The following is a 10,847-nucleotide window of genomic DNA, read 5'->3' on the forward strand; positions in this document are numbered from 1 at the left end:
CTGGCTCTCAGTTGGTACAATAAACATGCGTGGACATAGACAAACTAAGTTAAAACCTAATGAAGGTCATTAGTAATGATTAATGACCACAAACACAGCACGAAGAACTGAGTACTAAGGCTTAATATGTGAGAACAAAGAAAATGTGGAGAGCCTAATACGTTAAGTACCCTAGAGATGAGAGCAATTAGTGAGAAGCAGAGCTTCTAAGCAGCTAAATATCCACGTAATCTTGTTCAAAAGTGACTTCATGGTCTTCTGTTTTAGATGTTTGTAAAATGATGTAGGTGCAACAAAGTAAGTTTGTGGATGTGATCTCCAGACAAGAACAAGCACTGTGCCTCAGAGTTTTAAATACAGAGGTATCTGGAAGTTCATAAGAAGAGGTGCCAGTTATGTAACGTCTTGAGGCTTTTAATCGAAAGTTGAAGCTGGAATTTCTTGTCCAGGTCATGTTTGTAAATGAGAACTGGTTCTCAAACAGTTTACCTCGTAAAATAAAGATCAGATAAAGAAGTAAAAAACATCAAAAGTTCAAGTTTCACATTGATGGTCCACAACAGGCCTGCAGGTTATGGCATTTAAGGTCTCTATAAATCACAGTTTTCCAGTTATTTCCACATTGTCTAAAATCAGAGAAATCAGCAGCATTTCTGAAACTTGTGTTTATGTATTTTGTATATAGGTGGGTCTTTTTTTAAAATTTAGGTAAGTGATACAATAAATCATTTGCAATAGCTGAACTCTTTTTGAGTCTATGCAGTAATTTCCCCACAGGATTGCGAGTGTTGCAGGCTTGAAGATCACAATCATTTGCTGTTGGTTTGGTCATTCAATAATCCTTTGCCTCATCCCTTGTGTGCAGAGATTTTTTCTGGATTAAATGATTAAATTATTGAACCATTTGCTTTTGCAGTCTTTCATGCATTGGCCAGACCATTCCTGTACAGTAGTCTGTGGTATTTTTTGATTCCAATCACAGAGATGCTTCTCAGATACTTTGCAATTGCAAAACACTTTCAGTCTTTTGTTGCAACTGTTACAGCTTTTTTTTTAAAAAAAAGACTAATTATTGCATCAATAATAACTAGGGAAACTGAACTTGGATATGCAGTGTGAGTGCTGAGAGCTGAACGCCTTTGCTGAAATTTGCAGAGCAAGCTAAACCTGAGTTGTTAAAATTAAACCAAGTAGAAAAGAGGCTAAAATTAAGGAAAACATGAGCTAAAAGCATTAGAACAGTATGAAGAAGCTGAAAACAGCAAAACAGGAGCAAAACGCATCAATAAACTAGCTAAAAGCTATAACAGCAAAACCATAGCTATGAGCTCAAGAAAGCAGAACAGTGGCAATAATGAGCAAAATGGGTGCTATAATTAGCAAAACAGTCACAAAAATAAGTGAAATAGATACTAAAAGCAAAACAGAGGCTAAAGCTAAAATAAGCAACAACAAAAAAAGCAGCTAAAAGTAGTACAACAAATGCTAAAACCACAATCAGCAAAACAGTAGGTAAAGGTCACATAACAGCTAAAAAGGTAAAAGTAGGACAGTAGTAGCTAAATAAAAATACACCAAGTGAAATGTTTACAAAAGGAAAAGGAAAAAGAACTACAAAGATTAGATTTCTGTGACACTAAAAGTAGCAGAACGGTTGCTGAAAGTTAAAAGTAACCGAGGAAGACAGAAAGGAGCAAATATGCTAAAGCAGATTTCAAAGAGAACAATGTTTTTGAAGGAATTAAAGAGAGTTCAATGTATATCTATCTTTTATTTTTAATAAAGTAAAATATTTGGAAACAAAAGGAAAACCTGTTTATTATCACGATGAGGAACTCTTGTGATAAAGATCAACACTTTAATAACACTTAAATCCGCCATAAAACAGGTCGTTTTGCTATTGTTGGAAATGTAAGTTTCTCATGTCACCTCTGCTTCTGTGTCGATATGATTTGATGAGTGTGCAGACATTTGAGAGCAATCAAACATGGAGTCAAAACCGTTTACTGGCTGAAAGATGTTCCTGTCAGAATTTGATGTGTGCATTTCTGGAGCAGAGTCAGGAGCTGTGATGAGACTGTGAGTATCTCTGATTTCTGTTTTCCTCTTGAAAGTATTTGAATCTCACCTCTGTCAGCCACAAAGAGGAAACATGGAGTCTTTGACAAGAACATGTGAAAGATAAAAAATGAGTAACCTCTTTTACAGTCATGACTTTGTCGTGATGTTTTTGTCACGTTGCCGCATTGCTGAATTACTGAGCAGTTGGTGTATTGCATTCCACAGTCTCCCGTCCACTTTCTATTTATAGAAAGTGGACGGGAGACTGGTCAAGCATAGGATTGCTACCACAGAATCACCAGTTTTTTAATATATTTTTTATTTATTTAGTTATTTTAAAGTAAAGCTTCTGGGGAAAAAATGTTTAAAAGTTTCAAGAAATCATGAGTTGGTGAAGAAATAGTTAATTATTTATGAGCATTTCCCAGTCTGGTAAATATGGCCATTTTCTGCTGCTCATACAAATTTGAAAAAGGTCGATTTTTCAAATAATTTAAATCAAAAGGAAATTGCAAGAACAAAACCATAATGCTGAGGTCTTCAAAAAGAAATGTAAAATTTAATTCATTGTCACACCTTGCTAAGCATAATTGTTTTTTTTTATTATTATTTCTACCTTTGGTTTCTATGCCTGCATTATAGGCACACTTAATGGAAACTATGAGCTCAACCTTAAGCTGTCACGGTGAAGTCACTTTTGAGCTCTATCTGTAATGCAGCACAGCACTCTAGTGGCCACCAGGGTAATATCTGTGTGTGTTTTATAGCTATCTTTGTGAGGACCAGTCTGAGTTACAGAACACTGGAGTAAGAACATTTTGACACTTTTATTCCAGTACCTAATTTTGGAGCTGTTTGAAGATTTAGAATAGATTTATGTTGCACTTTAAGATGAGTTTTAGGGTAAGACTTTTACCAGGTGTGATTTAGGGCTGAAGAATGCAAAAGAGCAATGTGTCCTCACAAAGATAGATAAAGAAACTAACAATGTAAGTGTGTAAATTTGAGAATTGGTGACTTGGTGCTATGAGAGAATATGTTGTTTTTCTGTTTAAGTGATCTTACTGGTGAATTATTGTTAAACAAAACAAAAGTCTTACTGAAACTTGAGGAGTTGATGAGCTATGACTCATCAACTTTTGGAGTTCAAGATGGCTGCTACTCCAAATTGACCTTAGCAAACATATAAATAGCTAAAATTCTGTCTATTTTTGAGCTAATACTTGATGAGGTAGCAGTGGAGAGTCATTACAATACATATTCGGAGAGTTAGAGCTTGACCAGAATTTTAACTCCTCTAAAATTCTAGCATGGAAAGCAGCAGGCGATGTGCATTCCTTAAGAAAGAAAGCCTTTAATTAACTCTGTCTTGCTCTGACAAACATATGCAGCTTATCTGAATGTAAAAATGAAAGAAGGATCATCCATCTTCTTTATCCGCCTCTCCATTCCAGGTCGCAGGGAGCTGGTGCCTATCTCCAGGTCACTGTGCGAGAGGGGGAGAACACCCTGGACAGGTCACAAGTCCATCACAGGGACACATATAGAGACAAACAACCACTCACATGCTGTCTAATGGACAATTTAGAGTTTTCAGTTAACCTAACGTGCATGTTTTGGGTCTGTGGGAGAAAACCAGGGTATCTGGAGAAAACCCACACATGCACAGAGAGAACTCCATCCAGAAAGGCCCCAGGCCAGGAGGCAATCCTGCGACCCTCTCGCTGGGAGGTGACAGCTCTAACTACTGCACCGCGGTGGCTAATAACGTCTTCATGCTGCAAATGAGTGATTTCATGTTCATCTTGACTGAAAAAAAAGAAAAGCCAAACAGACAGATTGCTGTAAAAGTCATAGTTGGAAATGTTTATTGAACCCTTATGTGTCATCAGCTCTTTTCAAATATGTCACAGTGATTTCTTTTTTCTCTGCAAGCTAAACTTTTAGGTAACACCTGGTGCTTATCCCATCACAAGTATGTCTTTAAAACAAATGCATCCAGTTTTTCCTTTTAACATGCCCACATACGTATCTTTTTTTGGTGCAATTACTGCAGGTGCAAGGTAACTTCAGCTGAGATGTGAAATACCCAAAGCAGTAAACAAAAAACATGGACAGAAAATGACTGAAATCTCCAGACTGGAACAAAAAAAAATCTATAACTAGTGCTATCTTCACAAAAATCATAATGAATTAAAGTTCTCCACATTTTCTCTGGAAACAGCAAGCACCCCTGAAGCCCTGCAGCCGCTCCACATAGTCATTAGTGTGAGTCTACATCTATTCATTATGCAAAGCAAAGCCTAAGTAATTCACAATTTAACATTACACGGACTAAGTGATTTGAGACCAGAACTCCTTTCAAAGTCTCAGTGGTATTTTCTACCACAAAAATTTCCATATGAACAGCTAGATGCCTTGTGTCGGCTGCTGTTCTCCGCTCCCTGGGCAGCAGCTAACATTTGGAAATGTTAAGCCAAAATCAATGAGTTTAGAAATAACAAATTTTAAAGATCTTAGGAAAATTGACAAATCTTATCTGTGCTGTCATGCATAGGCTTGATTCAATAAACTCCACTGACACTGCTGAGTTTAAAAACTAAATGAATTAAAGGTCACTGGCATTCTCACACACATACACACAGTAACACAAACAAAAACGTTTTCACCATTTCACTATTGGCGGTGGGCAATCAAGATACAAATAGTTAAAACATCAGTGCAAAAACAAAATGGCCGTTCATTATCATTTTTGATAAGAACTGTTGCCAGAGCCTTTTAGATTAATGGAAGACTTTTCAAACCTTGATTACACAGAATTTCAGTAGTCCAAATTGTAAGTAAAAAAATCCATTTAACAGTTTTTTTTCTGCATTTTGGCAACATTTTGCAGGTGGAAATTGGAACTCCTGAAACATCTCTCAGTCATGAATAAAGTAATTTCACAATCTTCATTGTAGTTTTGGAGGCCAGGCTAATGTCAACAAGAGTAACTAACTGAGGTGTCCATAAGGTCCAAAACAAACAATTTTCTAAACCTGGCTAAAATAAAAATACAAAAAAAGAAGAAGTCACACAGGCTTTAACAGTTTGAAGACATGTATTTTTCCATCTTAGTTATGGAAAAATATACAGCAGCAGATGAAATTGCTGTGTTGTCAAATAATGTTACCAAATGGCAGCATGCATAACATGAAAAGAACTGGTTCAAGAACAGAACCCTTAAGAACACCATGATTAAATCTGGTGCTTAAAAATGGAATCAAAATACAATCTAAACTTATAGAACAATTCTTTCAATCCCAATGAAGAACCTGTGTGCTGTCTGTCTTTTTAAAAATGTGAATATGTTAAGTCTTATGGTGATGGAAGATGTTATTTTGTTGATATTAACATATTCCTCTGCCTTTCTGTTTTGTTTTTAAATCTTAAGTATCACATTTAAGGCTCAGCCATTTAACCTTTAATGAGTGATTTTGCTGAGACAGTGTAGAAAGTTCCTTTCAAGTCAAAGAGATTTTAAGCCAGGCATTTTTCCCCCCATTAATGCAAAACTCCTACTTATTGATATTTGCATTACAATTTTGTTTAGTTCAGAATGGTAATTCAAGGACAGACATGACAGTAAGTAAAAGGAGTGGTTCAACCAATTTCAGCTCTTCTGCTGCCTGCTCAGAATGAATAACAAATCAGCTGAGCCCATTTTATTTGACATTGTGAAAGTGCCATGTTCATATGGATGGCATTTTATTTTTTTATTTATTTAATGAAATCCTAATGCAAAACTCACAGACTTCAGTGGAGCTTCACAATCTCATGGAAAAAAATAAAATAAAATAAAGTAATGCAAGCATTTTTGCCAAACAGGGAAAAATTCTCAACTGCCCATCCTAAAAAGTCAGCTAAATCTTTGCATGCACGATTTATTTTAGTTTCTATCAGGATATGTTGTTTGACTGCCACATTAAAAATGTTACAGAACCTACTTCTTCCATCAGTATGACTAAAAGTAGAAACATCTTGTCCCAAAATGATGCATAAAAACTGATCCATGCATTTCACTTCTAGGCTGGACCGCTGTAATTCTTTATTGTTAGGCTTTTCAAACAAATAAAAAATGTAAAGGCTTCAGTTGGTCCAAAATGTTGAGTTCTGCTGAGTGTTTGAAGAGAACGTCTGTCTCTCATTCAGCTTTTGTCCCTGTAAAATAAAGAATAGAAGAAAAAAAATTTACTGATTTTCTTGCTCAATATCTTAATTTGATTTTCATATCATAGTAAAGAATTAGACATATGTTCTGTTTTACTATGTCATTTCATTTTCAAGTCTCACTTTGACAGGGATTTCTGAGGAATTTACAAGCTAAATTATGCATAATAGCAGATAACAATGATGGATGCTTAAGTAGTCTTTGTCAAAAGAGCTCAGGGGAAATTTAAAGTGACAAATCAAAAACAGTTTTCTGCTCCATTTTTGTACTTAAAAAAATAAAGACATTTAGGAGCAACTGTATAATAAAAGAGAGAGTGAATATTCTATAAATGTAAAAAAAAATGAAAACAGTTTTCCTGTCATACTTTTTGCATTTTTATTTTTACAAATGTGTTAAAAGCCTTATTTAGAAAAAAAAAAAAACTCCTCCTTTTTTGTTTAAAGGTCCTCAGTCTTTGGAATAAAAGCACTAAAAAAGCATTAACTGATTAAAAAGTTTCTAATTCCTGACTGAAACAATCATTTAAACAAAAACAAAATTACATGCAACAGTTTATGTATTCCATATTGTTTCACACTTTACTTATTTTTCTAAAGTTCTTATTTGTATCTAATGCTGTATATGTGTGTATTCCTAATCATTACTTTAAAAAATTAGTCAGTTTGTATTAGTTGTTTTAGACATTTTAGAAATAAATAAACACAAAACCGTAAGACTCAAGCTTTTATTGTGAAAGTCGTGAATACTCTTTGCTATTAACTTTTTGAGAATACAAAATTTTCCTCAACTTTAACATTATAACTGTTTACATATTTAATACATTATTAGGCTGGATGTTCAATTATAAAGAGAGTTTAGAAGAAATAAATAAATAGTTGTTTTAATTAAATTTTTCCAGTAATATAATATAACTCAATAATATATTCATACTGTCTGGAAAAAAACAAGAGCTGTTTCAGACGTCACGCAGCGTCTTAGCCTGAACGTTTAGTCTGACGTCACTACGCAGCGTACGTCCCTTCGACAAAGTGACGGTGGAGGAAGGTTAGCGAAGCTGTACGGAAGTTATCGAAAGTCTGTTAATTTAAGATTACACTTCGGAACGACTAGGATATATGGTAAGTAGAATTTATATGAAAGTGCAGAACAAACTTTTGCGCTATTTCTATCATTAATTTAACTGTCCTTAAAGCCAGAGTTTACTGTTAGCTATGAGGCTGAGGCTAACGTTAGCCTCCACGCTGCAGCGTCACTTTAGTGGAGTTGCTGGAGAAAATGAAACAAAACGAGATATTTTACTTTTACTTTGCCTGTGGTGGCATGTTGAGTTTGCTGAGGACACAATGCACAACGCTGTCTTTCGTCTGCTCTCCAGTTAGTCGTCATTAATGTGTAGAGTTTCGTAATTTTACTCAATTTTAGTCATTTTGTAATAATTTGGGTTTAAACTCTGCCTTGTTTTTCATCGCAGTGGTTCAACACAATACAAACCTTGTTTTGTTTTAGTCACAAAGTTGGCACAAAGCTTCTAGCAATGAATGTGAATGATAATTGTAGTAATTGTTGCAGAATATCAGCAAATTTCAGACTTTAAATACGCAGTGCTTGAACCTATAATCTTAAATTTTTGATTCTTAAATAATTACTAGTTGCCCAAGTAAAAAAGTTATTTGTTACAAGCGTGTTTTCTGTGTCGGTAAATATTATTTCTTGAGAAGCCTAATCTTCAAAAGTGTTGTTTTTATGACTGATAAGATGAAATGGTAAACAAAATGAATGGCAAAAATCACAATAAACTAATTTTTGCCAAGTTCAGTATTCTTTCTAAGATAAAAAACAAGTCAGAATAGTGTCTTTTTGAATTGTCTTCATTTACTACATTGTGTCCTTCTGCTTTCTCCCCCAGGATTAACAAAATGGCTGAGCCTATCATTAAATCAAAACAAGCCCAGAAAGAAGTCAATGGAATTTCAACAGAAATCGTCTGCACAGAGTTCAGTAATTACATATTTGTGCTTCTCACTCAGTATGGCAAAATCGGGACTCTGATTTCAGTCACACCTGACTCCAGATCTAACGATATCAGCACCCCAGCGTTCTCCACTAAAGTACTGCTGGGCAAAGACGAGGTAGGCAGGATGAAACTGTTCAGATTAATATTGTATCAGCGTGATTATACACTTCTTGTCACTTGGGGTAACTCGTTTCATGCGGAGAATGGGCAGATGAGATTGGCTCTGAACTACTTTGGCAGGTCGTGGAAAAAAATTAGATCTGTGCTGCTGGCTTGGAGTTCAGTGATCTTTTAAAATTTACACAAGAAAACTCATTTCGTCTCTGCGTGGGGTTGTCACTGTTACAGGCACATGGAGCAGGAGATGTCATTAACGGAAAAGTGAATTAATACAAAGTTTGCTGCGAAGCCTGTGAGACTTAATTTAAAGAACATTCGTTGTTTAGTCAATTATAAAGGTTTTTTCATTGTCACCGTGTTCTGCATTGCTTAGCATTCACATGATCAACAACCTCCATGATTCATTTAACTGAAACTGAATCAAGTTATGTTATAATCACATTCGAATTTAAAATTTCAGATTGTTTCTGGAAAAGTTCAGAGTTGTGTATGTTTGACAAGATGCACGAGAAAAAGAAATTGTTTAATCCAATCACTGCTGAATGGCAAAGAACATGAATAAATTATTTATGTGCTGTATATTATAGCTGGTGAGTAATTTGATTTTAAAAAAGTATGTTTCAGGTTCTGGTTCTACCCAAACACAGTGAATTTTAACCGTCTCTGTTTAAAGTGGTTACTGTTTTTATGCCCAGATTTTAGAGGGTTGTTTATTGATTGATCTCCTGACGTAGAACTTTTATTTGCAGCACTTTGCTTTTCATAACTTCATACCTGATTTGTGTTTCTATTTGCAGCCTCTGACTCACGTCTGTGCCAAAAACCTGGCTTTGTTCGTGTCACAGGAAGCTGGAAACAGGCCTGTTTTACTGGGGCTGGCTCTGAAGGATTCCTCCTTAGATACAATCAAACAAATTAAGGAGCTGGTCAAAGACTGTAAGGTGTGGTGAGAAGTCAACATGAAGACTTGTCAACATGAATATGTTGAGGGTTACTTCTGTCACATTTTCACTTCATTTTTTCAAATTAGAGCTCCTATGTGTGATCTACTATTCTTTTATATATTTATCTGTTTCTGTATTTTAATTTAGAAACGTATAAATTCCAAACCTGTTTTTTGTTAGTTTGATCTTTGCTCACAATAATAATGGGAGATATTTTCTAGTTTATTATGAGTGAAAGATGTACCATTACACTGTATATAACTGTGTTTTGTATTTCAGAATGCATATAGTTAAACTTGTGTCAAATAAATTTCTCAAAATGCACTTTGGAGAGGCCATTTTAAGTCTTTGTTCTGCTTTATTTGTCCTTTTATAGTTCTGTAACACAAGCAACAATGTATATGAGTGATTCCTTCTGCACTTTATAGAATTGTGTAATGATTGTGTTTTTGTTTTCCATGACATTCCTTTATTACTGACCTTTTCTGTGTTTGTCAGCAAACAAAATAAAAGGTTAGCAGGTCTCTGTATGTCCAGATTTGAAGATTTGCACCTGCTCCCTTTGATATTTCTTTTTTATTATCCCAAAGTTTGTAGTTTTGTAAAAATTAGGCACAATAGGTTGGTGGTTCCCAATTATTTTTAAGCTATCAACCCACAAAACAACATTGGAAGCGATTTATGACCCCAATTATCACAGTCTGAAGCATATCAGCATCTCTAAGCCAATTAAACAAAAACTGCAGATTGATATATCAATATAATGTGTCCATGTGGTGTAATGATTCAAACAGCAAACAGCTCCTATTTAGTCATGACTGTTTTTTTATTTTTTTATTTTAAATGTTGTAAGTTTATTTTTATTACTAAAGATAATCTCAAGAGCCCTGCTTGGCATTTTGCAGACCCCAGATCTGGGAACCTTGTAAATATTATGCATAAATATTTTCATTAGCTTGGTGAAACGTGGTGTGAAGTAGATTTTGTTTTGGTTTTTGTTTCCTGTAATCATCTTTTATTATTACACTTACAAGAAAAGTTGAGTTTAGAAGTTGTTGCTGTTTTGTCTATTTTATAAAATGCAAAAACGTGCTGAAAATAACGCGCGATGACGTCAGATCTGTCAACATGAGTTTTCTGTTCATATAGAAACAAGAAGCCAGAATTAACATTTAGATCCTAATCTCATAACCAAAAGTTACGTAAAAATTACTAATACAGCTGCAGCTGGTTATGTTGTGGCAGTTGCATGTATTAGTCAGAGAGGACAGGTAAAATGACGTGAAGCAGGTGCTGAAGCTGCCTGCTGGCTGTTCCTGCTCCTGCAGCTGATTTCTGATTCACCTTGCTGTCTTACCTCAGTAAAACTAGGACATGGGAGGCTTTAGGAGTGGGACGAACCCTGATTTTCAGCGTTCGTGTCACGCCAAACGCTGAAACACGTTTGCGCATCGTGAGGAGGAAACGCGGTGACGTCACCAGCGCACCCGAAGCC

The 10,847-nt window shown here is 35.2% G+C and overlaps 1 protein-coding gene across 1 annotated transcript; it reads left to right on the forward strand.

Annotated features, from left to right (window-relative positions):
* The first annotated feature begins 7,256 nt into the window (after nucleotides 1–7,256).
* psmg3 (proteasome (prosome, macropain) assembly chaperone 3) lies at nucleotides 7,257–9,890 on the forward strand. The gene is made up of 3 exons (XM_017433511.3): nucleotides 7,257–7,392; nucleotides 8,181–8,403; nucleotides 9,206–9,890. Exons 2-3 carry the CDS (start codon nucleotides 8,191–8,193, stop codon nucleotides 9,356–9,358), a joined length of 366 nt encoding a protein of 121 aa, XP_017289000.1. The 5' UTR covers nucleotides 7,257–7,392; nucleotides 8,181–8,190; the 3' UTR covers nucleotides 9,359–9,890.
* The last annotated feature ends 957 nt before the right edge of the window (nucleotides 9,891–10,847 follow it).

This window comes from Kryptolebias marmoratus, linkage group LG12 (assembly GCF_001649575.2).
Source record: "Kryptolebias marmoratus isolate JLee-2015 linkage group LG12, ASM164957v2, whole genome shotgun sequence".
NCBI classification, from domain to species: Eukaryota; Metazoa; Chordata; class Actinopteri; order Cyprinodontiformes; family Rivulidae; genus Kryptolebias; species Kryptolebias marmoratus.

What these genes read in the sequence shown, in the direction of transcription:
- psmg3 (XM_017433511.3), top strand. Translation starts at nt 8,191, where the DNA reads ATGGCTGAGCCTATCATTAAATCAAAACAAGCCCAGAAAGAAGTCAAT. An exon ending in TACTGCTGGGCAAAGACGAG is followed by an intron (nt 8,404 to 9,205) that starts GTAGGCAGGATG and finishes TTCTATTTGCAG; the next exon opens with CCTCTGACTCACGTCTGTGC.